Source organism: Leptodactylus fuscus, chromosome 11 (assembly GCF_031893055.1).
Source record: "Leptodactylus fuscus isolate aLepFus1 chromosome 11, aLepFus1.hap2, whole genome shotgun sequence".
NCBI lineage: Eukaryota > Metazoa > Chordata > Amphibia > Anura > Leptodactylidae > Leptodactylus > Leptodactylus fuscus.
Genome location: NC_134275.1, coordinates 35,296,964 through 35,324,950, shown reverse-complemented (window position 1 = coordinate 35,324,950; position 27,987 = coordinate 35,296,964). Strand labels below are relative to the sequence as shown.

Below are 27,987 nucleotides of genomic sequence, written 5' to 3'. Positions count from 1 at the left end.
TTGGAAATTGAATTATATCACTTTATTACATATAACAGTCCAACACAGGGCTTCTGATAACGTAAATCATTCACGAAAAGCAGGGGTCATAGAGAAAGAAAACAGACGCATAATACCTATAGGTTTCATTGTAAACGTATGAAGCAGAGGGCGGTATGAACAATGCTGTGGCTGGGCAATTAGAAAAAGGGGAGAAAAATCCAAAATGGCCACCATGGGTTAACCCTTCCCACTCCTGTAGCATAAAAAGAACAAGAACAGGGTGACAGAACAGACATTGCCAAGCACCATTGCTTTGGGTTGTCCAGGGCATGACTGATGCATTACTAACACAATGTCAGCTGCTGAAATAGAAGATATGCCAGGCGACAAGGCTGCCTATATGTTGTCGGACCCTGATGCTATAAGAGACGTGTATAGCACAGCCACATTACAGAAAGGCTTGTAGAAAACACAAAGCTCTCAGAATTGGGATCACAGCACACGGGCAGCTGCAGTCAGAAGATATGGTCCATAGCGGTCCCATAGTGAGGCATAGACAACCATGATACTGAAATACAGATGATATACAGGCCAGCACTGCCCATGTGCCCTGACCCAGGGGATTTTGGCATTACAGACAGGATAGGGGATAAGTGTCAGATTGCTGGAGGTTCGACAGCAAAAACCTGAAAATCTCCCTACTACCTCTATGACAATAAGCCACCAGTGCTCAGGTACGACCGGCGCTCCATTCACTTCTGTGGGACTTCCAGGACCACAATCTCCGGCAGCCCCATAGAAGTGAATGGAACTTTGATCACACATGCTCATTGGCGCTTCATTCACATGGAGGATGCAGGGGGACTACTGGCTCCCCATTTTCCTGATTGTTGGACATCCAGCGATCTGACACGTATCCTCTATTATATGTGTGTAATGGCAAAACCCCTTTAAAAGAACACTGCAGCAAAACGAACACAGAATGTGAGAGGGCGGAGCGTGACATGGCTTCTCTCTCCGGTATTTCTGAATGTCTGTGTTATGTTCCGCCCACCCAGGCCCTGCAGTAAGCATAACCGTGTGTTCATTTTGATTGGACTGTTCCTTTAAAGGGTTCAGAGGACAGAGATTGCTGCTATGTGCATCTGCGGGTGCTGAGACCTTGGCATTTACTTTCCATTATGGGACTTCCATAGCTCTACATGTGGATGTATAGATGTGAGAGTAAGCAGCGGCTCCTCCACAGATCATGCAGTGCACCTATGTAGAACAGCCCCAATATCTCAGATTACACTGGAAGGTAAAACAATGACGGCTGGCGCAAAACAAATAGCAGCAATATCAGAGAACCCTCGAAGGATAACACAAGCAAAGTGTCAGCAAGTAGTGACAAGGTTATTCTGACTGAGCCAGCACTCGTGGAAATGGTGGGACAGCTGGTGGGGCGAGCTTCTGGCATCGGGGCAGTCCTCACTCCTCCTTTTTATCTTTTGGTCCATCTTGAAGTGCCTGTGGGAAAACAAATGGAGAAGCAATGAGAGTGAACACGTAGAACAAAGAACACGTAAAAGCTCCCAAACGTGGAACCAATCACATATAGTTAAAAATAAGCAGCTCCATCCTCAGCGGCCAGCAGGACATCTATCTCTGTGCAGTATATATGCCCCCACCAGGGTCCCCCTACCATGACCCCGACACCTACGAGGTCCTACAAAGGGAGGCTGCCCAATTCCAACCCAAAGGCAGATTACCAATATGCGAAGACCTCAACGCAAGGACAGGCACAGAGATAGACTACCTAGACTACCAGAGCAGCTGGAGACAACCATGAGGAGTCTACTCATACAGGGGTGCGGAGAGTATATAGAGAATGGAGTGAGCCAGGAAAAACAGAAGACAGGACAAAAAAAGAAAAAAAAAAAAAAAGAGGCCAGGAATCACTCTGACCGACACGGAGTGCAAACAAATGTGTACAAATATTAAAAAAATAAAAATTATATATACATACACAGCTTTTTTTTTAGTTATGTAATTTTCTCTCATTTACTTCCATATTGATTTCCTTATTATCCTTTCATTTATGTATTTATTAGTAAAGATGAGCGAGTACTATTCGAAACGGCCGTTTCGAATAGCACGCACCCATAGGAATGAATGGAAGCGGCCGGCACGCAGACTTTGCCAGCGGCCAGCCGCTTAACCCCCTGCGTGCCGGCTGTGTCCATTGATTTTTATGGGTGCGTGCTATTTGAAATGGGAGTTTCGAATAGTACTCGGTCATCTCTATTAAATCAGTTTTTTTTCTCTGCCCTACTATTGTATGTCTGTCAGGTCTAGATCTGGGTTTGTACAGTAAAATCTGGTCTGTTCTGGCAGGCGCCTGTCCTAGAAACAATAAAATATAAAAGCTTCCATACTTTCCTGATTTAAAGAGAAGGGGGTGGAGAAGACCAAACACACACAACTCGCCACTGCCTCACACATATGGGTTATAACAGTAACCAGGTGAGCGCCATTACAGTCTAAGGAAACTTAGAAGCAAGACTCAGGGGGAAGAGGGGGGGGGGGGGGGCAAAAGAGCTAAATTTCACTGAGTATGGCCTGGTCAAATGGATCCAGATTTCTGTGGCACCTCAGGTCGGATATGTGAACCATAGAGGAGGTCTGACAAGTCAGGACAACTCACTGAAGGCATGTGGCCAATGTACACGATATTAGAGACTGCAGCACTCATGAGCACCAAGACCCCTTCAAACACATGATCATCGGGGGTCTCATGTGTGTCGGACCCCATTGATCACACATAGGATAAGTCAATCATATCCAAGTCCCATTAAACAAGTTGCCAAATGTATATAGATGTCATTACTGTAGGCCCGAGTATCCGGCCCCCTACACAAACACAGGAGGCTTTTCCACTGCCGACTTTCTCCATAATAGGAAAATCAGCAAGGCGATCCCATTATTATTATATCCGCATGCTTGGTTAACTCGGACACAACAGAAGAGGCGGATGCGGACAATTTGGAGGCGTACAGTATTAAATATTCCATGAAATTTTAATGAGGGAGATGTGAGGCGTATGAAAGGATCTGACTCTGGGTCTGTGGGGAGAGCGCAGCGCTCTGTACACTCAGCTTAAAGTGGCAAAACTACAGTGTAGATGGCAAAGTGTCACTATGCTGCAGCGAGGAAACGTCCCCAAAGTCATCCGCCCCTGCCCAGGAGTCTGCTGAGGACAAGAGGCTACAGATACAAGTGTGCGGTGTCAGGAGAGGATCCCAACCATTTCCCATAACCTAGAATATATATCAGGGTAGGCAACCTTCCCCACTCCAGCTCAGCCCTACAACTCCCACCATACTTATTTGCTTTACTATAGAAGTGAATGGGACATGCTGGGAGTTGTAGTTCCACAGCAGTACAGTACAGAAGGTGATCTCTGATATAATAACATGATATATGAATCAAAATATTATATATCACTAGTCTACTACCAATACAGCTTAAAGGGCATGTCCACCTAAGTTATTAGACAGCCGGGATCGGAGGTTCCTGCAGTTCCTGCCATTACAGCAGGAGTCAGCCGTCCATAGATCCACTTATGGTAGCGGGGGCTCCCAGGTAACACATACTAAAGTATCCTAAAAAGTTAGGACTCAAGGCTAAAGATTAGGACTCAGTGACCATTGTATATTAAAAAAACAAAACAAAACCGTTATTTTGGTCACTAAGGGGTTAAAGTGTTTTTTTCCCCAGACTAATACTCATGAGCTATCTTTATATCAGTGGCAGTCCGACACCCAGTACCCTCCAGATCAGCTGCATGAAGTATAACCCAGCATTTGAGTGAGTGATACGGACTCTTCACTGAATACCAAGCACAATGTACATTGTGTAGTGGCTGTGCTTGATATTACATATATTACATTATATATTGTTCTCGAAGTGGAGCTCACTCTGGCAGATGATCTGTGGGGGTTCCCGGTATCAGACCCCCACCAGGTATTAATTGACCTATCCCAAGGATAGATCACCAATATTTAACCCCTCCGAGTATGACGCAATTTTTGAATGCTCTTACCCATAGATATCCTACTGATCTGTGTATACAGCTAGTATGCAGATACGGGCCAGTCTCTTCTATTCGCCAATTAGCTATTATGTATTGGATAGCAAGAAGGGAAGGACAGAAGGAAACAAGTAACACGTGACTGCAGGATCAGACTACACACTATACAGAACGCAGGCGTGTTTGTAACTGAACCCATTTGCAAAATTGCTATTATTGACCTCTTTTTATGCTGCAGCTCTCTACAGAGCAACGGACCCCTGTGGCACCCCCAAGAGGTCCTGTGTGCCGTGTACTACACAAGCTCATTGTCTGCAATGTATTAAATCTTGTCCACTTCCAAATAATGGATCTCACTTACTCTACAGACCAGCACTATACGTCCCAGTCCATCTACATTATTAGTATGGGTAGATTCGTATTGTGCAACGTCCAGAGGTAGTAGCAATATATCACGAGCCCCCTCAGGGCTTAAGGGGTTAATGGCCTTCCTCAGCGCCGGCTACCATTACCACATATGGGGTTTGGGAGATTACATGGAACCACCATGACAGCCTATTTATATCAGCTGGTAATGCAATACATGTGATCCAGGAGGAATTTAGTATCTGGGCTTGCACTATTTTAGAAGAGGAGGTGTGGAGGAGTAAATATTGGAGGGGCCGACCCTCCACCAAACACTCAGAGAAATAGATTGGTTTTAAAAAAAAATTTCTCTGAAATTCCTGGCATGTACTCTCATAGGATGAAGGGAGTGATCCATCAGGTCAACAGAAGGGTGGCTCAGGAGGAATCACTTTATTTAACCCCTTGATACTGCACAGGTACAATAGCTAAAGTACTATACACTGTAATAGAGGTAGGATAGCACTCGCCATCTCGCCGTGCAGGTGCCGTCCAACAAACTGAACATTAAACCATGGCGGTGGGGGGCACTGAAGGGGGGGAAAGCTAAACATCAGGGACAAATCTAAGTGTTCATGCCTATGATCAGTGTGGACTGCGACTATTACTGCCGGTGAATGATACAATGGAGACCCAGCAGTTATGGCGCCTGCTCTGCTTCTGAGGCAAGGGGTTAAGAGCCATAACCTTCCCATCATACCTGTCAATCACACTGAAGCCCATCCTACATTCAGCTGCTCAGCCTATACACACTGGGAATAGCTGTAGCTGATACAAGAATTACAAGAATTTTTGTAGGATCTGGAATGTCATAATGAAGTCTTTTGTATGAAGTCGATTCATTGACAACCCTTTTCATGATGTGAATGGACGCCTCGCACAAATACATTCAGTAGGGAAACCTTCACCTTCTACAATGAAGAACTGCCTGTCCATGAGGTTATCTCTGACCTGCGGTACACGCACAAGCTTGCAGAAAGCATACGTAGATGGGTACTTGCTCATATTTGCCAGAATGGGTCATTCTGTACTTTGGGATCGCATTGCTATACATAACTAGAAGCCAAAACAGTATAGTATTGGGTTATGGCCCAAATGACCCTTACACCCTGCACAGGTCGGATCAGCCGCTGCAGAAAGATTTAGGTTGCCAAGAAGGGAAATTTCACTAGTAAACCCACTTGAAGGGTCACATACGAATATCCACTATACCCCATGTTTAAATATATGGTGCCCTTCCTCCTAAGGAGACTGTCATCATGACATCATTAGCTCTGACCTCAAGGGTGAGCATGGACATTTGAAGGACAGTGACTGAACACCGAATGTGTATGGATCAGTCCTGCTGGATTTTAAGATGTCCAATTCTTTGTTCTCATAGAGAATAAGGCAGAATCAGAGGTGTCTGGCTACAGCTCATCTCCTCTCCTTCCATGCCATACATATACATGTGTACGGGTGACAGGTTTGGTGCAAAGCAGCTGGCAGGTACTTAAGGTGGCCATCTTAAAAGGGTTGTCCATGAATTACAGAATACTCAGGGGCGGTTGGGATGAGTGTAAAACACTATTCACTGTGTGGACCCCTTTCCCTCATGTCCTAGGGTTCGTCGCCACTCACATGACGGCTGAAACCAATCAGTGGCCTTGGCGGTTGCTGGAAAGGAACCACTGACTTTATTCACTGCTGAAAACAGAACCAGGGATATAGGAGTAGGCTTTTTTTATTTTACACTTGCCCCTTGTCTGCCCCTAAATTGTCTAATTCATAGGCAACCCCTATTAAATGCCAATGATCCAGAACTGTTGGGGTCCGACAGTGATCGGCTGTTTCAAGAGGCTGCAGCGTTTGGACAAGTGCTGCATACTTTTCCCTGCTTACTATGCACAGTGCCATATATTCTATAGTGGCTCTACTTGGTATTACAGCTCTGATCTACAGACAGACCGTGTGACCGAAGAATGTGACAACATATGGCCAGGGAAGTGGAAGCAACATCGCTTGAAAACTGCTGTCGCTTTGAACAGCTGATCAGTGGGGGTGCTGGGAGACAGAGCCCTGACAATCTGATGTTAATAAGTGATCCGGAGGTAACTCCAAGAAAATCCATTTAAGTGCTGTAGAACTATGGAAACGTCATACCAAGGGCCATCCTAAACATTATAACTGAGTGTGTATCCCTGAGATAGATCAATTTTAGATCAGTGAGGGTCTGACTCCTGGCACCCCACCAATCACGTGTGTTGAGGGCACCCACTTTCCATTCCGTTGAATGGGACAATGCTACGATACTCAAAACATCTATAAAAAAAAAAGCGCGTTAGCAAACCAGCGCTCAACCCCAAAGGTAAATGGAAAAAAAAAAAAAAAGCAGCACAGCTGACAAACGGGGTCCTGAGAGCTGAACCCCCAATGATCTAAATGTTATGGCCTATTCAGAGGACAGGTCATCGACGTATAACCTCTTTAATAAGAGATCAGTAAAAGGATAGACAAACATTAGTACCTCACATTAGAACCCAGTAGGGGGCACTCTAACTGCCAGACACTATTCCTTCTATTGGCTCTCCTCAGATTAGAAGTGACATGCGTGCACAATGTAGGGGAAAAGTGATGAGCAGAAATGATAAAAGGAAGTCTAGAAAAAAAATCTGAGGATTTGGGGCCAAGCTGCAATCCCATACACAGCCTATGGCCCAGAGTGGCGCTGTTTCTAGTAGCAATAGATAGAGCTGCAATGCAACCAACATGGCTGGGGGTATCTGGCCTCACCCAGCTTTCTTATTCACAGACAACTATTTGGCAGTAGGTTGCGATGTTCTTTAGTCTCGTACTACACAGTGTTTTGAGGCAGGATATTCTCGCGACTCCACTCCCTTAGCAGAAGTCACACATTCCTATCCCTCCACGTTCACAGCGGCAGGCAGGTTGTAAATAGCTGCTCCCTATCACGCTGTGTGTAAGAGGAGTGTCCCCGGGGTGCCTCCTCCCGACAGCCGACAACTTATCTTTATTACTCGCAGCTAGCTTGACTTTAGACGCGATTAAACGCCGCTTAACTCGTGACTTTGAAAAATGTCAACGTGACAGGCTGAGCTGCACGTACGCCGCAGGTAAACCGTGTGAGGCTTCGCTCAATCCGCGTCCTACAAAATACTAAAGAGTTTAGGATAATAATTGTAAAATTACTTCTAAATATGCCAGAAACTTTAGAAGAGCGTGGGTACAAAGCGTGGGTGCTGTGAAACTACAACTCCCAGCATGCTCCATTCATATCAATGGCAGATTCAAGAACAGCAGAACAAGTATATACGCTGGGAATTGTAGTTTCACAACATCTGGAGTGCCAAAGGCTTCGTAACCCTGTGTATACATCACTGTATGACCAGTAGGTGAGTGATCTGTGGGACCTGCACACTTATCCGAGAATACAGGGGCCACCACACTGACTTAGAGCTGGGGCTCCTTCGCCGTATTCTGTACACAGTTCCATCTTGGTCATCTGCTAAACAAGGAGAGACAGTTCTAGTGAACAGGACAGCTGGGTGACTGCAGTGTAGGAGAGACAGTGTAGGGGCCACTGCTCAGAGTCAGAGTTGCAGCCTCTTCATTCTCAGGATTGGAGGGTCCCAGCAGTCGACCCCATGGATCATAGAGGGATTGATTATCCCAGAAATAAATCAGCATTGTATAAGATGGGAATGTCCTTTTAAATTGGACTGAGCAGCAATACCAAACACAGCCAAGTGTAGTGCGGGTTTAAAAAGAAAGGATTTGTCAAAAAGGAGCCCTTGGTGACGTCTACATAAAGTACATAGCAATGCTGCCATGACAGCTGATGGAGACCTTACACCAGCACACACTGTCCTTGGATCATATCTATATCATACATAGTGTATAGTGCTGTGCTTCGGGCACTGTATCTGCACTGCATCCTCTATTCACTGGCACCCACATCACCTGAGTGCTAAAGAAATCCATCATAAAGACCTTCAGTCTTGAGTGGCACTGCAGCTACTCCCATTCATTTCAATGAAGCCGAGCTGGAGTACCAGGCAGGATTATTATTAATTAAGCAGCAGTGCCATGTGGTGGCCATGCTGGGTGCATCAGGGAGTATATGGCGGTAGCAGACCTAAAGATATAAATCTCCCAGAATACCTCTGAACAAGAAGTGAGACTACAATATGTCATTATGTATTTTCAATGCAGGAAAATAAGGAATCACTCTGGGTGATAACAGTTGGACCCATGATAAGGATGTAAAGGGACGTTAGGGAAACATGGCTACCTTCTTCCAGAACAGAATCTCTCCTGTTGAACAAACTGGGCTGCAATAACAGACACAGCCCATAGACACAAGGGGCACTGTGCCTGAACCAGAGCTGCTATATTTATTTAATCCTACACAACTCCTTCCCCCCGCACAGATTGGTGATGGCACACAAGTACTTATCCACATCAATGGAGTGTAGCAACCAATGTTTAGTGTAAATATAGCTTAGGGGGGTAATAGCTCTGACACAAGCACCGCCACAGAGTCCTGTCTACTACATGCTATAAGGAAACAAACTGTAATAATCTTACAAAGTCATCATCTAGCGAGTCTGATCGACCCCCATACACACGTATGGTAACCAGAAACCCCAATTAGAGCACCTATATGAAAGTCCCCAAACCTGCCACCAGGAGACCACAACACCTTCATGGCAGCTATGTAGAGGGTGCAAGGCCCCCCCAGAGGTGCTACCTATTAACACGCTCTTGAATATGTCATAGGATTGCATTCTGGGGGAACAAAGGGTCCGCAACTATAGAAGAGTCCTCTACTTACCAGTACAGAGAGTTCTTGCGGTCAATGAACATACATATGGAAAATTAAATTGTCACTGCCCAAAGAACAACCCATCACAGACGTCCGAGCAACAGGTTTTTGCAGGGGAGGTGTCGACAACCAATAACTTCAAAGATGGAACCTCATGAAAATAAACCCTGCAAATCTTCCGATGCAACTTTCCCCTTCCTCTATACACCTTCACTGTATTCCCTATGCAAAGGTGCACTTACCTGCTTGGGATTTAAAGGGGTTATGCCATCTTGGCAAATTATGGGATAACATGCAGATAAGTGGTTGTCTAAAAGCTTGGGCCCTCTCTGATCAAGAGAATAGGGGATTTTATCCACCACTTTAAATGGAGCGGTGGTCGGGCAGCACACGCACCACTTCATTCTTTCTAATGGGAGTGGCGGATATAACCGAATTAAAGATCTCCGACACCCCCATGCTGCCCAAAGCACCACTCCATTCAGAGCAGAGGATAAGAAACTCACATTCCACATCATACAGATGGGCAGATGATTCGGCAGTCCAAAGCTATTGAGGACTCCAGAGCATGCACACAGCACTGGGAGGACTCGGCACTTGTGATGAAAACCAGTAAAGTGACCCTGGGCTATATTCAGGGTGTCTGTCACTAGTTTGCATTGCCCTTAGGAAGGGCCAATATAAACCTGGTGACAGATCCTCTTTACATGGAGCGTGGATCAAAAGATCATCTCAATACTGAAGAGTTCAGATTTCGTTTGCAGCACAGGCCGGCCTATTTGTGCAGCCATATTTACTCTATCACTCTTAGATGTCACTGTCGGAATTTGTCGGCAGTCAATGAAACAAGGTTAATTTAGCCATTTGTCTCACGAGGAAGGCCAATGAGAGCACGGCCGACACCTCCAGCCATAGCTGTGAATAAGGGCTTTGTTATCCAAGATACGTACAAATATAAAAGCTAATACAATGTCAAAGTTGCAGGCGGTGGAACTCCTGGCGTGCGCCATCTGACAACTTTTACATGATTTTTAAGACAATATCCAAATCAGGCCTATACCTTGTGAGTCACTGTGCTCATGTCTGTCTGCACTTTAAGGAAAGTGAGAGGTATGGACAAGATACATCTAGTTAGGAAGTCAGAAATCAATGTCCCAGACAGCTGTAACCAGTGATGATGTCCTAAGTGTATATTCACACACGGCAAATTGGTTGCAGAAATTTCTGAAACTGTCTCATATCTGCGCACGCTGCAAAAGTTACCCAATTCAGAAGAATGTAAAGGATTTTCCAAATGCAGAAAAGTCTGCTACAAATAAGCCGCATGTGAATAAGGACCAAGTTCTCACCTGCAGCTTGGAGTGTTCATTCAGCAGCCGGTCGTACTCCTTAGTCAAACCTTCGCTCTGCTTCTTGATGGCGATCACCTCGTTCTCAGATTTCTGGAGGGCTTCAGGGAAAGAAACAAAACACAAGATTAGAAAAGAAGTTGTCTTATATGCACAGCTAGTTTAAGGGAACCTGTCAAGTCCATTTGGGACACTAAGCCACTCACAGGTCCTTATAGACTGTCCCAAAATGCCCTGTCTGTTCAAAACCCCTTTAAATGTAAGTCTGGAAACCCCCTTTAAAATCAGCTTTGCCTGGTGATCCGCTGATCACTGTAGGTCTGGCTTATGAAACCCTCTGCAATCAGCTGGCAGGGAAGATGAGGCCAGTCAGGCTTTCCCCTGCAGCGGCCACTAGTGGAGAAGTTCAGTATTACATGGTGGTCTATTAAATAAGTGTATACTGATGTACCATCCGGATTTGCCAGGTCCACCAGTGTGAGACACACAGCTATGAGGCAGCTCTTCACACTGACTTCACACAGGGCATTTATAAACCATCCCCTAGGACATTCATGAACCCTAACAGGGCACATGGAGAGAGAGAACCCTCCTACTATAACACAAATGGCACTATTAGCAATAGGGCATGATATGGACTAGATGTACACAATCTGAGACAATCTGTGTGCTATGTGTACTACGCTGCTGAATATGTTGGTCCATCTATTGTCCCCTGTTATCAGCCATTTCAGTCTGCGGAGAAGCTGACTAGTATTCTTTAAGAGAAATTCCAGTAAACACTGTCTCCTTGATCACTATATCTCCTATTATACATACTATGGTCATGTGTGTACTTGGAGGCATATACCCCTGTAATGTGCTCCAGGAATGGAGGAGAACCTATAACTCACATTACAGGCAGGTCAGGGAGTATATCTGTACACAAGATTGTATCTGTTTTGCAATACGATGCAGACAGAAATATCGAAGTGTCACGCTGAAGGTGACAAGGTGACAGTGGGTGTTGGTCAAGTCATAAGGTTTGAAAGGTCACATGGTCAGGTGGTCAGATGCATAAGATGTATTTCTGACCTCAAAGCTGGTAGCCAAGGCATATGGTCACTAGAAGTTAACAGATACTTGCAGTCCATACAGCCCCATAGCAGTGAATGAAGTGACGGACACACAAGCGTACTGACCCTTCATTCACACGGAGGAGGCATGAGGGGGTAGAGGACTTTCAGCAGGGCTGTGTACACAATTTAGTAATATTATATAATGAATTAGAGGTGTAGTTTGTCCCGTATTTACCTTCAATGGAACCAATGACTGGCTTCTGACTTTACAGCGTTACTGCTGACTGACCATGGCCGTCGGCCATTTATGTAGGAGTCACAGTTGAGTGTGTTGGGTGCGCATCCCCTCCTCACCCCCGACTTTCAACCCTCATTTTCTAATCACTGGGGCGACCGGGGCGCTTGGAACTCCAGCGATGTCAAACTTATCCTCTATCCTGTAGCTAGGGGATAAGTATCTATAATGGGACAACCCCTTTATATCCACAAAGTCTGCTATGCCCATAACCACCATATTTACTGGAGGAAGATAAGATTAAGCTGCTGTCTGCACTGTCCTGAAACTGAAGAGAACTTCCTAGAGCACAATGATCTCTTCTTCACAAAAAGTACTCATTTTGCCTGCATTTGATGGTATAGGTTGGATACTTGAGAGACTGGCGACGTAATGGTTTACATAGCATATCCAAGCTGCACCTCCCAGTAACCCAGTAGTCTTGCTGGAGAGACATGCGACTGTTACAGCCACTCACTAGCCGCAGCAGTGGCCCACTTCAGTGGTCACATGTTCATTACCACAGCAGGACAAACAGAGACTGGTGGGGGACTGGCAAGAATCAGATTGGGAGTGATGGGTATAAATACTGTAAGCCGATGGCTGGTCAGGTAATGGAGGGGGTGTACATCTCACCCAGACTACTCAGGTGGGTGAGATGAGAAAACTCCAGAAAGAACATTTCTCAGCAGGTAACTATTGTCTGCTGAGGGTTATTTCAAAAAAGGAATAGCAGGTAGGTTGGTAGTGGGACCTGTCATTCCACCCCCCCCCCCCCCCCCCCTAGCTTTTTGGAGCTACAGTATGTCCTGAATGATTCTACTGGCTTTTGATTTCTGTTATTCTAGGTGAGGTAACCTATTCTGTGTTTAGTTAGAGCCTAGCCGGGCAGGGATTTATTTTTGTATTGTTTCCTTTTGTTGCTGCACTACCTTTTGTGAGTGAACATAAACTCTACTTTTGTTTTGGACTAAAGAAACTGGACTTGTGTGGCTATGCCACCCCACCTAGCAACCCCAGACTCTGACAATACCCCGAAACGGAAGTAAATCCATTCTCAAATCAATTTTCATTCATAAAATGGTTAAAAAAGACAGGTTGATATGGAAAATTCCTTTTCTCAATTAGGTTTTTGATGATATGACCAGGGGTATCTCCATTGCAGTCATTGCTCCTGTACCAGGGGTATCTCCATTGCAGTTCATTCCACTGTAATACCCTGGGTATATCTGAACCAGAACACCCCATTAGCCAGTGCGGTCACACGGCTGCTATATAACTGCATAACTAAAGTCTTACTATGGAAACTGACTTCACAAAACAAGAACCGTTTGGATCTTGTCACGTCGGCATTTCTTGAGATAATAACCAGCGGGGACATCACAACCTCCCCCGGCGGGTCCAAGGGGGCAGATTATTCAATTGCAGCAATTGCTCTTGTCTAGCAGACAAATATGATTATGGCAAGACATGGGCAGGGGCCATTATAAGTTACATATTGGTGAGCCCTAGGATGAGGACTGTTAATAGATGACATGATATTGCCTGGCAGGGCTGGGACATCACTTACACTTTCTGGTGGACTCCAACTCTTCTTTCAGTTTCTTGACTTCTGCACTGAGTTTCTTGTTCTCTTCCTCGGCGTTACTTTCCGATACGTCCGCAACCTCAATCCCTGAGGCTTTTAGTTGCTGGAAAAACAGAATCACGGTTAAGTTTATATCTGGAAAAGGAGAAAAATCCCTTCTAGTGTTCATATGAAGCTTGGAGCAGCTGAAGTGTGTTTTGGAAAGTCATGTACAGAGCTAAAAGGAGCTCAGAATCCTGGAACCAAGCAGAAACCATCAGCAGAATACGCGACCCATTTAACCTTTCTCCCAATGGGCCTGTGCACAGCAGCTCATATACCTCCAGGAGCCCAGCACACATCAGTCCATATAATCCCAATGGCCCAGTGCACAGCACAATATACTCCCAAGGGCTCCATGAATAGCACCCTACATACTCCAAAGAGCCCTGTGCACAGTATCTTATAACTCCCCAGGACCCCCAGAATAGCAGGCTACATACTCCTAATGGTCCTGTAGCTTATATACTGCCAAGGGCCCTGTGCACAGCAGCCGATATAAAGCCAGGGGCCCTGGACATAGCAGTCTACAGTATATTCTTCCAATGACCCTGTGCACAGTAGCCTGTATTCTTCCAATGACCCCGTGCACAGTAGCCTGTATTCTTCCAATGACCCCGTGCACAGTAGCCTGTATTCTTCCAATGACCCCGTGCACAGTAGCCTGTATTCTTCCAATGACCCCGTGCACAGTAGCCTGTATTCTCCCAATGAGCCTGTGCACAGCAGCCTGTATTCAGCATGTATGATCTATGCATCAGTTGGCGTCTGCCTTACATTCCATTCTTCAGATGACAGATTTGTCCATATCTGGTGAAAAGCCTAACAACATTAATAATGCCATCACCTCACTGTGTACAGTCAATACCAGGTACATAGTCCACTGTACATATTATGACTGGAAACTAAGACGTTTAAGCCAAAGTGCACTAGGACACGCACACAAACACACAATGGGAATGTTTGCACCAATCGCCATAGCACTGTAAGATGACCAGACTAAAGCGTGATGGTACCAAAATGCATCTCATTTTAGGAAGTTAATTTAAAAGGATTTTCTGGGAGTTAAAGGGGTTTTACACCCAGGACCCCCGCAGATCACGGTACCAAGATAGTGTGGATCAAAGTATTATTTACATACCGTGAGCCATGCTGCTGACTGTAAGACGTGTGAGCAACACAATCGGGACCCCCACAGATCTAATATAAGGCCTAGGCATAGGCCTTTAATGCTAGAAACCGGATGACCCCTTTTAACATTGATGGCCTACCTTTATCCTATTGCATCCAGATCAATATGTCCAACGCTCTGAACACCTATTGATCTGCGTCGCTCTGATACAACACTAGACGTATGCACTTTGGATGGTTGGTGGGTTCAGATGACATCAATGTTTATAGATACATTATCACAGTAATGGTAGGTATCGGGGGATTTAACATGCCCAATTGATCTGTTTTCAATAATAATACTGCCTAGTAAAGTCTCAGCAGACAGCTAGGCCTTGAAGAACATACACTAGATGTCAGTGTAAACTAGTGCACTACATGTCTGTGCAGCCACACACTGCCATACAGGGAGAGGCACAGCACTGGAGACAGTACTGGACTTGCAAAAAACACAATCTTATGGCAACCCTTGTTCCATGACCCATATACAGGCCAGTATCTGATACCTTTTTAAGCTTGTCGTTCTCCTCCATGTACTTCTTGGCGGCATCACTTGCACTCTCGGCTTGTTTCTTGAACGCCTCATTGGATGCAAGGAGTGTGGCTTGTTTGGAGATCAGGGTGACCAGACGCCTCAGCAGACTGTGGGGAGGAAAGATATACATATAGGTTTAGGGGAGGTCTGCATATAGTATAACTACAGAGTCATTTCAATGGAAACCGGGTAATGCTTAATTTCACCTGTGGTGGCCCTGCAAGGGGTTAAAGACGTATGCCCATGTCATAAAGCGGTGGTATGACACTAGGATATGCCACTTTTATGAATGATGCTGAAGCACATAGAAGAGGCTGCACTAGCAACACTGATCCTTTATTCTCTGGATAGGTAGGGGTCCGAGAGGTCATGTTCCCCCTGATCATAAAGTGGTGGCATATCAGAGATAGGGGAACTTGGGGCAAACCAAATGTGTATGGGAGGAGAGTTATAGCCTTAAGTTAATTGAAGGTGTGTGGCTGTTACTGACACTTTACATCAGGGGTAGGGAACCTTTGGCTCTCCAGCAACCCCCATCATGCTCCATTCACTTCCATGGGAGTTCTAAGAACAGCAGAGCAAGTGTTCATGCTGGGAGTTGTAGTTTTGCAACAGCTGGAGAGCCGTACGTTTCCTACCCCTGCTTTACATGAAGAGAAGTGAACCAAGGACCAAGCACGGGCTCCTGTTAAGACAAAGACGGGCCAATAATGCCCTCTGCTGGCTGTTGGCTTAAACTATTTGGGACTGTTCAGATGGCAGAAAATGAAAAGGAACTGAGATAGACTTCCACCTCAGATTCCTCTTCATTTTCCGGCCCCATTGCCCAGATGAATGGAGCGAATCAGTCCATTGTCTCATGCCATGGGCTCTGAGGCTGATCAATCACTGCCTGTAACATCTGTGGGCAAGATACAATACACAACCTATATACCTCTATGTCTAACTATATCATCTTGTATCAAGGCCAGCGGTGCCAACAGGAGTCCTAAAGGCTCCACCCAATTGTACAGTTTCTTCAAGAACCTTCTCCTTTGGCTGTGATATTACCGTCACTCCTCAGTCCGTTCCAACACCTCCTCCTTGGTGCAGTATTTTTGCCAGCAAGTGTATATTAGGACAAATCTATTACAGCCAATAAGTGCAAGAAGCCAGGGGGAGGGGGAGCCCACAGACAAGCGCTTGTGGGCGAGGAATGAGCAGCCTAAGTATGACACCAATTTGGCGGAACGAGTCTGTTTATTTACTAGGCTGACAGTTGTAGTTAGCAATAAACACTCATGTTGTCGGAGCACGGCGTTCCTGGACAGCGAGCGGCGTCTTTCCCGAGAACATTATTAGTAAACTAGAGCACATAACATGCTCCTGCGCCAGCACACACAACTGTGACCCCCTGTTATGTACGCCAAGAGGAAAAAAAACAGAGACTATGCAGAGGGAGAGACTGGATGTACTCAGCTCGGGATGAAGTCAAATCTGTTCCCGGGAGGCCAAAAACAAAAAGTGCTCTGTGTGTGAGGGGAAAAACATCACATTGAACTACGTATGTGCCCCAATCAGAACCTCGAACACGGCCCCCGAGGCTGAAACACTGAACTTCTATGAAAAGTCAATGAGCAAAAACTACAACTAATAATATTATGATGTGTATCAAAAATCTAAAAAGGAACAATCGCCCCTCTGTAGAGGAACAAACATCTTAAAGGCGCCCTGCCACCTCTCTGGACAGGTCTGCCTTAGTAAATAGTTGTGTTCCTCATAATATAACAATTCCAGACCATCTTATGTTGTGGTGTCCCTCTGTTATTCCTCCTGGAAATGTCTGGATGATTGAAAACTATACTCTTGTCAGTTGAGTGTATCCCTACATAGATGGAACTGTTTAGACTGTGTAGGGTGCGTAACTAATGGCCAGGATACATAGTAACCCAATTTAGTCATATTTCCAGGAGGAATAACAGAGGAATGGCACAATTCAGAGTTCTAAGGAAAGAAACTCCAAAATTATGGTGGGGAATATAAGTATTTATTAGACAGATCAGAGGTGACAGGACATCCTTTATCTTAAAAGCAACAAGACAAATCCCAGTCATTTTACCCCAGTCAATCCTATAACTGCTCATACAGTTGGTCACTGAGTCACAGAACGGGTACATGGCACAGTCTGGCCACATATGATAGCCAAACACTGAACCACCATACAAACTATATAACATACTGTATATAAAACCAAGAACACGATCCACATGGAGTTTGTATGTTCTCCCTGTGTATACGCTGGTTTCCTACCATACTCCAAAAACATACTGATAAGGGATATCGATTGTAAACCCTACATTGGACAGTGACTGTATAGTGAGGGCATAGCTACGGGATAAGTGGCAGTGCCCACTCACTTGGTCGAATATGAGGGACCATGTGGCACATGCATGTGGCACAGATACTTGTACAATGTTAATGGCCATGGAGATTGTGATAATGTCATTATATCACATGAGTGCATGGACATGATAGCCTCTGTATACTACAGACATAGAAGGCTCATTCTCTTGCCATTAACCACTAGTTACGATGGAGCAGATAACGGAAACCTGGCAGAATTCTGGGGCAATTTGTGCTAAAACCTGGAGGACATGATAAGTGGGTGTGGCTTATTATTTTGACGGTGTTACATTGGTTTGGCATAAACTAAGTCGACTAATAGGTGATGTAACATTAGACTTGACAGTGTAAAGATCCGCCAGCTTTATCATCCAGCATCAGTCACTGTGATAAATCTGGCACAATTTAAAGCTGTGTAGTCTCACTAACTAGAGGGGATCGGTATATCTCCGTCAACGGTTCTTCATTCTAAAATACCCCTTTAAGGACCAGTATGCCATCACTAGAGTCTTACACAACAAAGATAAAGCTGAAGTCAACAAGATCATATAATAAGTGGCCTATAGTATCTGCTGTACTCTGGATGATCTCCTATGAAACACTAGGAGACTATTACGGGGAAGCGGTCAGTATGTGCCAGCATTTCTAAGAATCCCAAGATCACATATTAGGAGGGTAGCTGCTGCCACCTTGTGGCCACCTCAAGATTAACCAGGGTCTAGTATAAAACAAAGCTCTTCTGTTGGTCGGGGGGGGGGGATGACTACAATTTATCAGTTTCCTTTCGCTGGTCTGTGGCAAGCTCTAATCCTACACAAATGAGAGGAGACGGAGGACATACTGTGCACTGTAACAACCCCACACATGGCTGTCACCATGTATGTGAGCCTTCAGACACTGCAGGTGAAGATCACTTCTGGTGCACTACGATAACCACAATGGACACTTTCTATACTCACAAAGACAAGAGCAGGGAGAAGCCGGCAATGTACAGATTACGCTGCGCTCTGAACAGCTTCATGTGAATATGCTCGACAGCTATGGGGTTGTTCTTTAGGTCCACCTGCTCCCCGACTCCATACTTCTGGATCTCCCGGAATGCATCTGTAGGAGAAAGAATAAGAAAGAAATTCACAGTGACTATATGTGAAGGTTACAGACTGTTATATTACGTGAGCCCTCACTAAACCCCTATCAATGCTAGTACTATGGTGTAGAGACTGGGCACAGTCATTTGCTGGAGGAAAGGGTCACATTGGTGTCACCATAAGCCAAGTCATTGCCTCCAGATCCTAGATATATGGGAAGTTGTGGTGGTGTGATGACTATACTAGTCACTAGAGATGAGCGAGTACTGTTGGGATCAGCCGGTCTGAACAGCACACTCCATAGAAATGAATGGATGCACCTGGTACTTCCGCTTTGACGGCGGCCAGCCGCTTAACCCCCCGCGTGCCAGCTACGTCCATTCATTTCTATGCGAGCGTGCTGTTCGGATCGGCTGATCCCAACAGTACTCGCTCATCTCTACTAGTCACTTCTTTCTGCCCCTCCCCCTCTGTGTTGCCTACACCTGATATGATCATATACATATGGACATTCATAGAAATACTGACACTTAAAGGGGTATTCCCATGTACATAACTATTTTTTAAATTTGTAAATAATTAAAAGTTAAACATTTTTGCACATAAAATTAAATATTTTTCAGAGTTTTAAAGATTTTCTCTAAATATCTTGTGGTCACAGTCTGTTGTCTTCATCGGTTGCCGGTGGATACGACCATGAATGCAGGAACTTTCTAAGGTAAGAAAATCAGCCATGATGTCCTTATTGTGGCCGGGATATCTTCTCATACACAGTGTCCCTGCCTGATAACGCAGTTACAATAAGAAAATCATGGCTGGGTTCCTGACAAGTCCCAGACCATAGAAAGTTTCTGCATTCGTGGTCGTATCCATTGGCAACTGATCAAGATAAAAGACTGTCACCACTAAGAAAGTTAGAGGAAATCTTTAAAGCTCTGCAGAATTCTTAACTATTTATATTTGTAAAAAAGTTTAAAGGGGTATTCCCACGTCGCATACTCACCAGTCTTCGTTGCTGTAAATTCTTCTTTCTTCCAGCTTTGTTGCGTCATTGGTGGGCGGGGTTACATATGCAAAGCCAAGCGGCGAGATGCTGCTGGCCCTGCGTGCACGCTCATAGACCAGTCTAGCCTTCACAATGCGAATACAGACCCGGCATCCGCCTCTCTCTATTACAGCGGATGCCAGGTCTGTATTCGCATTGTGAAGGCTAGACTGGTCTCACCATCTATGAGCGTGCACGCAGGGCCAGCGCCATCTCGCCGCTTGGCTTTGCATATGTGAATACAGACCCGGCATCCACTGTAATAGAGAGGCGGATGCCGGGGAGTGTAGACGCCGGCACAGACGCCAGCAACATCGCTATGCTTCTGCCCTGCATGGCGGCCCCTTCCCCCCAAAGGGTAAACTACCCCCCCACCTCCAGGCTGGCTCCCGTGCACTTAGCCCCTCCTCCTTCCCCCCTGAGAGCAGGCTGATACATCACTTGACTTATGACCAGATAAGTCAAGGGATGTGTCCAAAAAAAATGAATAAAGTAAGACATTGGACAAACTAAGCAGTTTTGCTGAAGCAGTGTATTTAGGAAAAGTCTTACATTCACATTAACAAACATTGTAGATAGGATCCTTGTGATGGGACAACCCCTTTAACTTTTAATTATCTACAAATATAGATATGATTATGTTCATGGCAATACCCCTTTAAGCATGTAGTCTGCCAAGTCATGAAGACAACCCCCTATTATATAGAGTTCAGGGACCAAGTAAAAATATGATGTCATATCTGGACACAGTTCTTTATGGGGAGACTCCTACAAAGCATTATTCCTACCTAGACACTCACTACTCCCTTTTTTAAAAGGAAACAAAAGAAGGCAAACACGTGTGCCACGAAAATACCAGCAATGGCGTACTTACCTAACAGCAGGAGTAATAGGATCACTATAAGGACCACAAAGAAAGTGTTCCCATAAGCCACTGCTAACTGCACCAGGCGAGACTTGAAGATCTTCTGCCACCTACAAAGAGAGATGTTATATGTAATATTTTACTGTCTATCCATCATTGTCATATATCTTGCCACTGAGGGTTCTGACCATCACTAGCACCTACACAAATAGTTATACCCAAGGGTTATTTCCACAATGTCTACCTGGACGCTGGAGTGAAAGGGGCAAGATGAGCGCAGAAGACAAGGTCATGGCATGTGAAAACGAAAGGAGCAGGAACAGGCAGGGACATGTGCCAGTAAACGTGTTACTAAGGACACAGGTGAATGATGTGGTTACAAGTAGGTGATCTCTGTTGTGGATCCAGCAGATGGACCTCCCTCGGCTCCAGGAGTGGTCTGGCCGGCTCCATCCACCTGCCCACCACAGCTAAAACACCACCACTTCCATATTTATTGTTGCATCGTGGTTAAAGTCACGTAACTAAATATTCCTCTCCTAAACACAAGACAAAATCTTTCCAGCAGCACAGAGTATTTCAGAAGAGGAATCAGCTGATTTGAGCTCCATGTGATTTGGACCAGGCTGAGCATGCTTGGAGGGATTTGTGATCAGGAGTCACATGTTAATCCTGCAATAATCCCAATTGCTTGGAGTATCCTGAATCATGGAGAGGTCGCTGTACAGAAAGGTTGAGGTGCATGAAGAGACATTATGGGCACAGCGTCACGGATCAATACTGAACTTACAATCATCATGGTGGGGGGAGAACAGTGTAAACATACCAGGGGTGATGACCTGGAAGCTTGCATGACTGCGAAAACTGAGTTACCTCTACATGTCATGGCTAGGGGACAAACCCAAGTGCAGTGCCCCCCAGGCTCTCTGCAGCGTACCCTCCTCTCGCTTCTGAGTGACGGCTTGAGCACCAGAGCCATCATACAGAGCAGTGCGAAAGGACATTCAGTGCATTGATCGCTTGGTATCACCACAGTTAAGCTTACCCTGCTCTTTTGTCCTCTATAGAGCACAGTTCGCAGGTCAGGGAAGACAAACCTACTGACATAAGGCCAGGACAGTGTCTTCTCACTATTATCCTGCATTTCTAGCTCCTATCTGTTTTGAGGTTATTACCTGGCACATCTGCTGGCACCAAAATGCAAAGTAATGACATCTCTGCACTTCTAATATAATGACACTAGAGATGTGAACGTAACCATTGCAGATATATTACATCTAGTAGAAGAGGAGATGTATCAGAGCTCGGTTTGCAGGTAATGTGTGCCCTGTGTCAGACACCTCGGGTTTTCTTCCTATGTAAATATAGGACAGTGAGCTGCTGGAATAACATCAGTGTGAGACTCCACAATTACAATGTCAATAGTTTTGCTTGAATAACAGACTATTGTAATCCCAGCACATGGCTGCCAAGCAGATCCTCGAACGTCTGTAAAGAAAGTCACAAACACAGAGCAGATCGAGCCAGAGGGCACAACTACCCGCACGTGGATCAGTTTTACACAATGCCAGATTAACTCTATGGGGTCAAGTATACAGCAAAAACTTGTATATGGAGCCTACTGGTCAATATTATGGGTGTGTACTAAACCATGAGGGAAGTCTGACCAGGAAGGACGGAATAAAGGAAGAAAGAAGGAGGGAGGGAGTGAGCAAGGGAGAAAAAGAGAAAGTGAAAGGGAGAAAGTGAAAGGGATGAACTAAGAAAAAGAAAAAAAGAAAAAAAGAGAAAGCCAGGAAAGCAGAGTTGTTAGGAGATGGATTAGAGAGGCTACATAGATAGCTGTAGTTAGTAGTTCTGATACCTTGTGGGTGATATAAAAGGAATGCACAGGAGTAAGACTAAGAAGACCTCCGCATACAGGAAGGCCGCAACCGCAGTCCACTGGAGACTCATGGTTCACCTGCTGCACCCGATAACCTAGAGAGGAGACAAGACAAGAAGTTCAGGGAGCGTCAGGATAAAACACAACAGGCTATATCAGACTACACCTTACTGCAGCCACATACAAAGCAGGGAGGTACAAGAATGAGGAGAGAATTTGTTTTGCAAATCAGATCCCTGCTCTCCTCCCCTGCTGGTGGTTCATAGTATTACAGCACCTGCAGGGAGGACACATACTATAGATAATAAGAGCTAAACATTAACAAACTAGCTCAACAGAAAAAAGAGAATTTCGCGACTACATAATACAACTAAGAAGCGCCCCCTTATGTGCTAATCGGGATTTTGTACAAATAGCGCGCACCTCAGCCATGTGAGCCAATCAGATGTAGGAAAGCCTATATATCTCTATGTGTCACACAGTATGGATTCCTAATCAGGGTCTACAAAGATCACAAGGTCCCACATTAGTCCAGGTCCACATTTACACATTGACTTATTGGGGTTTCTGATATCACGATAATGGGGTCCACTGTGTGACTTGAGCATTATGCGTGGACTGTACTGAATGATACAGAGCTGCAATACTAGACACAACCTATGGACAATGGTGCAGTTTCTTGGGAAAAAAAACAAAACTACCACCTTGTTTGTCATATTTTATTCAACCCACTGAAACAAATGGCGCGGCAGCATGAAGCAATGTACGGGGGTCTTCTGCCTGTGTCGAGATGGGTCATGTATTGCACCAAATATCAGCTCTACAATGGCCGAGTATTGTATACAGATTGACGACTCACAATGGCGTCTATAGGGAGGACATTACTGTACAAAGTTCCCACTAGCAAGTTCTACATCTGTGATATCCTCTGGATGGAAGTAACCTAGAACAACCCGACAATGTGGAAATGTCTGACCTTTATACAGACTATTGTGCTGCAATCTGTCACATACCGTAGAAGCGCCACACCCCACCCGAGAGTGGCATGCCGCCAGTGCAGCTGCTGTCACATTTACAGTGAAGTCTGAGGAATACGGGACTCTCCCTAGGTAATAGGACACGCCATCCTGACAGCTGTCCATGTCTAGCAGATGTAGTAGAGCTGGAAGTGTTGTGTCTACCTGCACAGTTTCTATTTTTAAAGGGGTTGTCCAGGAGTATGATACTCATCACTACATCCTCTTCACAGCGTCATACATTGCATAGTAGTAGTGATGGATATTGCAGCTCAGTACCTTTATCTGAATGGGACTAAGCTGCATCATGTCCATGTGGCTAATAGACAAGATTTCACTAGCCTGAAAAGAGGAAGTAGGGCTCATTATCAGAGTCCTAGACAACCCCTTTAATTGTGCTGAGTGCGTTGTCATTTCTTATCATAACCACTGTCCAACCAGATTCCCACCCACCATCAGCAGTGGGTTCACACAGGCTGAGGCAGAGACATTGCAGCTACATCTCCCTCCTCCCTCATTTTCTTTGTGCCTTTTTATTTAATCGTGTTACTTAAAGGGGTTGTGCCATTATGGACACTTATCCCCTATCCACAGCCCTAGCGAACAAAAGTCCTCCTAAAGTCCTCCATTCACTTCTACAGTCCTGGTGCCCCATAACAGGATGCAGGTCACACAACCACATTAGCGCTCCACTCAAAAAGAAGGCTTTAGGGGAACTAGTGGTCCCCTGATCAATGGTGGACCCGACGATCAGACACTCATGTGACTCCTCTGTGTTGCTAGCACAAACCACACAACCCCTTTAAGGAAAGGAAACAGGACCAGTAGCTTATCTTTATCTGCTTCCGATTTCCCATGAAGAAGACCCATCGCCTCTCCTGACATGTCTGGTTTACTAAATATGTATATTCACTGTAATATGACGATTCAATCATTTTGAATTGTACCGTTCCTCTATTCTCCCTCCTGAAAATATATGAACAGCTTAGCCATTACTATTCCCTTTGTCAATAGAGTGCGTCTGTCAGGTCAGGGCTAACAGGACAGTATCTGTGTGTAGTAATACACCCCATTTACAAGAGGAATTGTAGCACCCAGTTGTCTATGTATTCATACATTTCCAAGAGGAATAAGAGAGGAACTGCACAATGAACAGGATTCTTGTTTCGCAGACAAAGGCTCATGATGCCGCTGCCATTACTATAAATGATCGCTTACATTTAGGGTATCTCTACTTTTCACATTGTGCAACTTCTGTTATCACACACCTGTCTGTGTAGATTTACTCACACACCTACACACATACCGGACATGAGAGGCAAATGATCAGCTCCGGCTTACACAAGGTCTGAAGTGCATTGTGCAGGGATCTGATAACCAGCGGAGACCATTACATCACATGTAATGGAGACATGGCATAACAAAGGGCTCCAAACCCTACCGGCTGTAACCTTAGGAGGACACACTGTATATTCAACTGTTACCAAACCACAGCTCACAGCATGCCCTGGCGGCCCAGTATGGAGATCACCACTATAGTCAATATGATTAGTACTTGGGATGGCCCCTGAATAAAAGATGACAGGCATGGTCTTCTGTCCCCTCACGTTAATAGAGGTCATGTGGGTACAACCATCTCCGCTCCTGTGCCCCCTATCTGCTGACATGGTCAGTATTATAAGAATACCCCCTAGGATATCTCATGTGTATGTCTCCAGACCTCATAGGGCCCGTCTCAAAACATCTTCCTACATTTAGACATTTCTGTTACATACTTTTATGGCACCCCCCTCCTGCCCCATTGATTCCCTTTTAGGTGTCCGCCTGCTGTGTCCAGGGCTTGTGGTCGCACACGCTCAGTCCCTCCACCTGAATCCCCTTGTACTTGGGCACTATTACTATTATAGCAATCAGAACTAGAAGCAGCTTCTTCTTCCCAGCACCGGACACATTAGGTGGATGTTCTGAGAAAGAACTAAAAAAATAACAGCAGGAGGCGCCATAACAAGTAGATATCCGTAATATCTAGACAAAGGAAAAATTCCAATTGAAAACATGTTACACCTGCTCTGGATGATTCTGTAATTGTAGGATGGGTGCAGCCCCAGCGGATTGTAAAACAAGCCTGAACAGATAAAGCGATTCTGTCCTGATAGCAACTTGCGCTTTAGATGAATCAGTCCTATATAGTGATAAAGAGCAGCATGGACTCTGGTACAGAGATCTGATAAGGCCGCTCTGCCCCTTGTATATGGGTGGAGATTACAGTCACTGAAGGCTGCATTGTCAGTAAAGATGGCCGTACATTAGACATGTATTGCCTGAACTACACATGGTCCCCATGCCACGCAGACGGATTCTTTAGGGCGTCTCCTCATGGGATGTAAATTCTGCAAAAAAGTTCTGCAAAAAAATCTGTGGCAAAAATCGAGGTTAATTTGTTGTGTGTGGCTATGGAGTTCACTCCGCTAAGTGAAACTGATGAAATCCATGGTGCAGATCGGCAGCATCTTGACATGCTTTGATTTGGGTCACCTGCCATTGATAAGTGGGTGAGATTTGGTAAAATCTTATTAATGTTGCTGCTACTACAAACACTCCCGGTTTTCCGCCTGCAAATTCATGGCAGGCAATGTGCGGTATATCTGACCTGAGTATCCTTATTGGTTGTGGATGCACCCACTAAACTTCCCTCATGATGACGGGTGGCTTAGAGTTTATTCACATGACTGTGTTCCGTCCAAGAAGCATTGTCCATGTGCCGATCAGACTGACCATGGCTTGTGTGCATGGATCACAGTGAGTTGTGATGCAATAAGCTCCCAATAAGCCAGATATTTTGTTACAATATTTGCAAGGTTTTACCTGTCAGGAGGCTGGAAGAGGGCGAATACCAGTGACAGGGGCCCTGGGGAGGTGAGTAACAGTTTGCTCACCTTCCCAAATTATACACTGGAGTCTAAAGAGACACCACCCCCACCCCAAGTATAATAAAAGTAGTTCTGGTTCAAACATTTTTAGACCAAAAGGTTTAAGGTTTGCCCAACATATACTCACACTTTACAAGGGGCGTGGCCTGAATCACCATGAATTGTAACAGAGATAAAACGCAGCTGAGGTTTTTCCTATGGCCATCTGAATTAGTCCCGAGACTATGGAAGCAGACACTGTCAAAATGTCACAACTTCACCTGTCAGTATGTGCCACACCCCGCAGCATAGTAGGTGCTACATTCCAAAGGGTTAAAGAGGACCCGGCATCTCTGCCTTCACCTTTCATGACTTGTCCACTTTAGCAAACACTGCCATTCCTTCTGTAATTTTTTCTTTGCAGGTGGGAGTCACCATTTCCCTACCCAGCCTGGTACTGCCGGCACTAGATCAGAAACCCATAGTTGTGTATTCTTTAGTGCACAGAAGGAACAACAGATAAACCACAATGTAGATTTCTAGCTTCAGCATTATTAGCTCATGGGAACTAAAATAGACATGTCAGGAGAGGGGACAGGTCTGCTTTAACCCTTAAGTACTAGCATGGAGTCTATCGTACACCGCTACCATAGACATATCATTATGCTAGAAACCATGATAGTACTTAAGGGTTAAAGGGAGTCTGTCAGCTAATGTATGTGCACCGAGGAATGCTTAACATTTTGCGGGGTACTTACATACATGAGGACACATACCTCTGGGATCTTAGATCACAGCACCTTCATTGCAGAGAAAAACCTACTTTTTTATATATAAATTAGGTGTCAAGTGCCCCAAGGGCGGAGTCAATCTCAGCAATTACCCCCGGGCTCACCTAGCAGCCATGTCCAACCTCACCCACTTTCCCTGGCTGAAACATCACCTTAAAATCCAGCACATGCACCATTATAGTCCTATCCAGGGCATGTGCTTTACGCCCCCCGGTGTGTGCAACAGCCAGCGCACTTGTCACAACTGGCTCCGCCCTCTGGGCACTTGCTGCCTAACTTGCATATTATTATACCCTGCACCCCCTTTTGCTTATTCACTTGCACTGACAGCTAGGACTGCTACATGACTGAGTCTGCCGGATCCCCCTATGAAGCAGGACACTGATTTAGCTGGAGTTCCCCTTTAAGAATCAGTAAAACCATTCCACAAACAGAGGGCTGATACTATACTGTATAGGACGCTGTCAGATACGTCTATAGACCGGCGGCTCCGCGGGCTCACGGGTTAATCCACGGCCTAGTAGTCCTGTTATAGGAGTATAACATGTGCGTTACCGTGAGAAAGTTGCAGGCTCCGGCGTCACTGCCCCGCTGTCACCAGCCAACTTCTACTAATCCACTCACTAGACGAGTGACACCTGCACTTCCTGTTTCCGGTATGCAGTACAGCGCAGCAGTCTCACAACGAGGCTTGGCACGCAGACTTGAT

General features: G+C 45.3%; 1 protein-coding gene across 1 annotated transcript; it reads right to left on the bottom strand.

Moving 5' to 3' along the window:
* On the bottom strand, positions 1-27,932 carry BCAP31 (B cell receptor associated protein 31). The gene is made up of 8 exons (XM_075260054.1): positions 27,834-27,932; positions 22,542-22,657; positions 20,687-20,787; positions 18,639-18,783; positions 15,269-15,404; positions 13,536-13,656; positions 10,634-10,734; positions 1-1,491 (listed from the first exon to the last, which is right to left on the bottom strand). Exons 2-8 carry the CDS (start codon positions 22,631-22,633, stop codon positions 1,453-1,455), a joined length of 735 nt encoding a protein of 244 aa, XP_075116155.1. The 5' UTR covers positions 22,634-22,657; positions 27,834-27,932; the 3' UTR covers positions 1-1,452.
* Between the last annotated feature and the right edge of the window lie 55 nt (positions 27,933-27,987).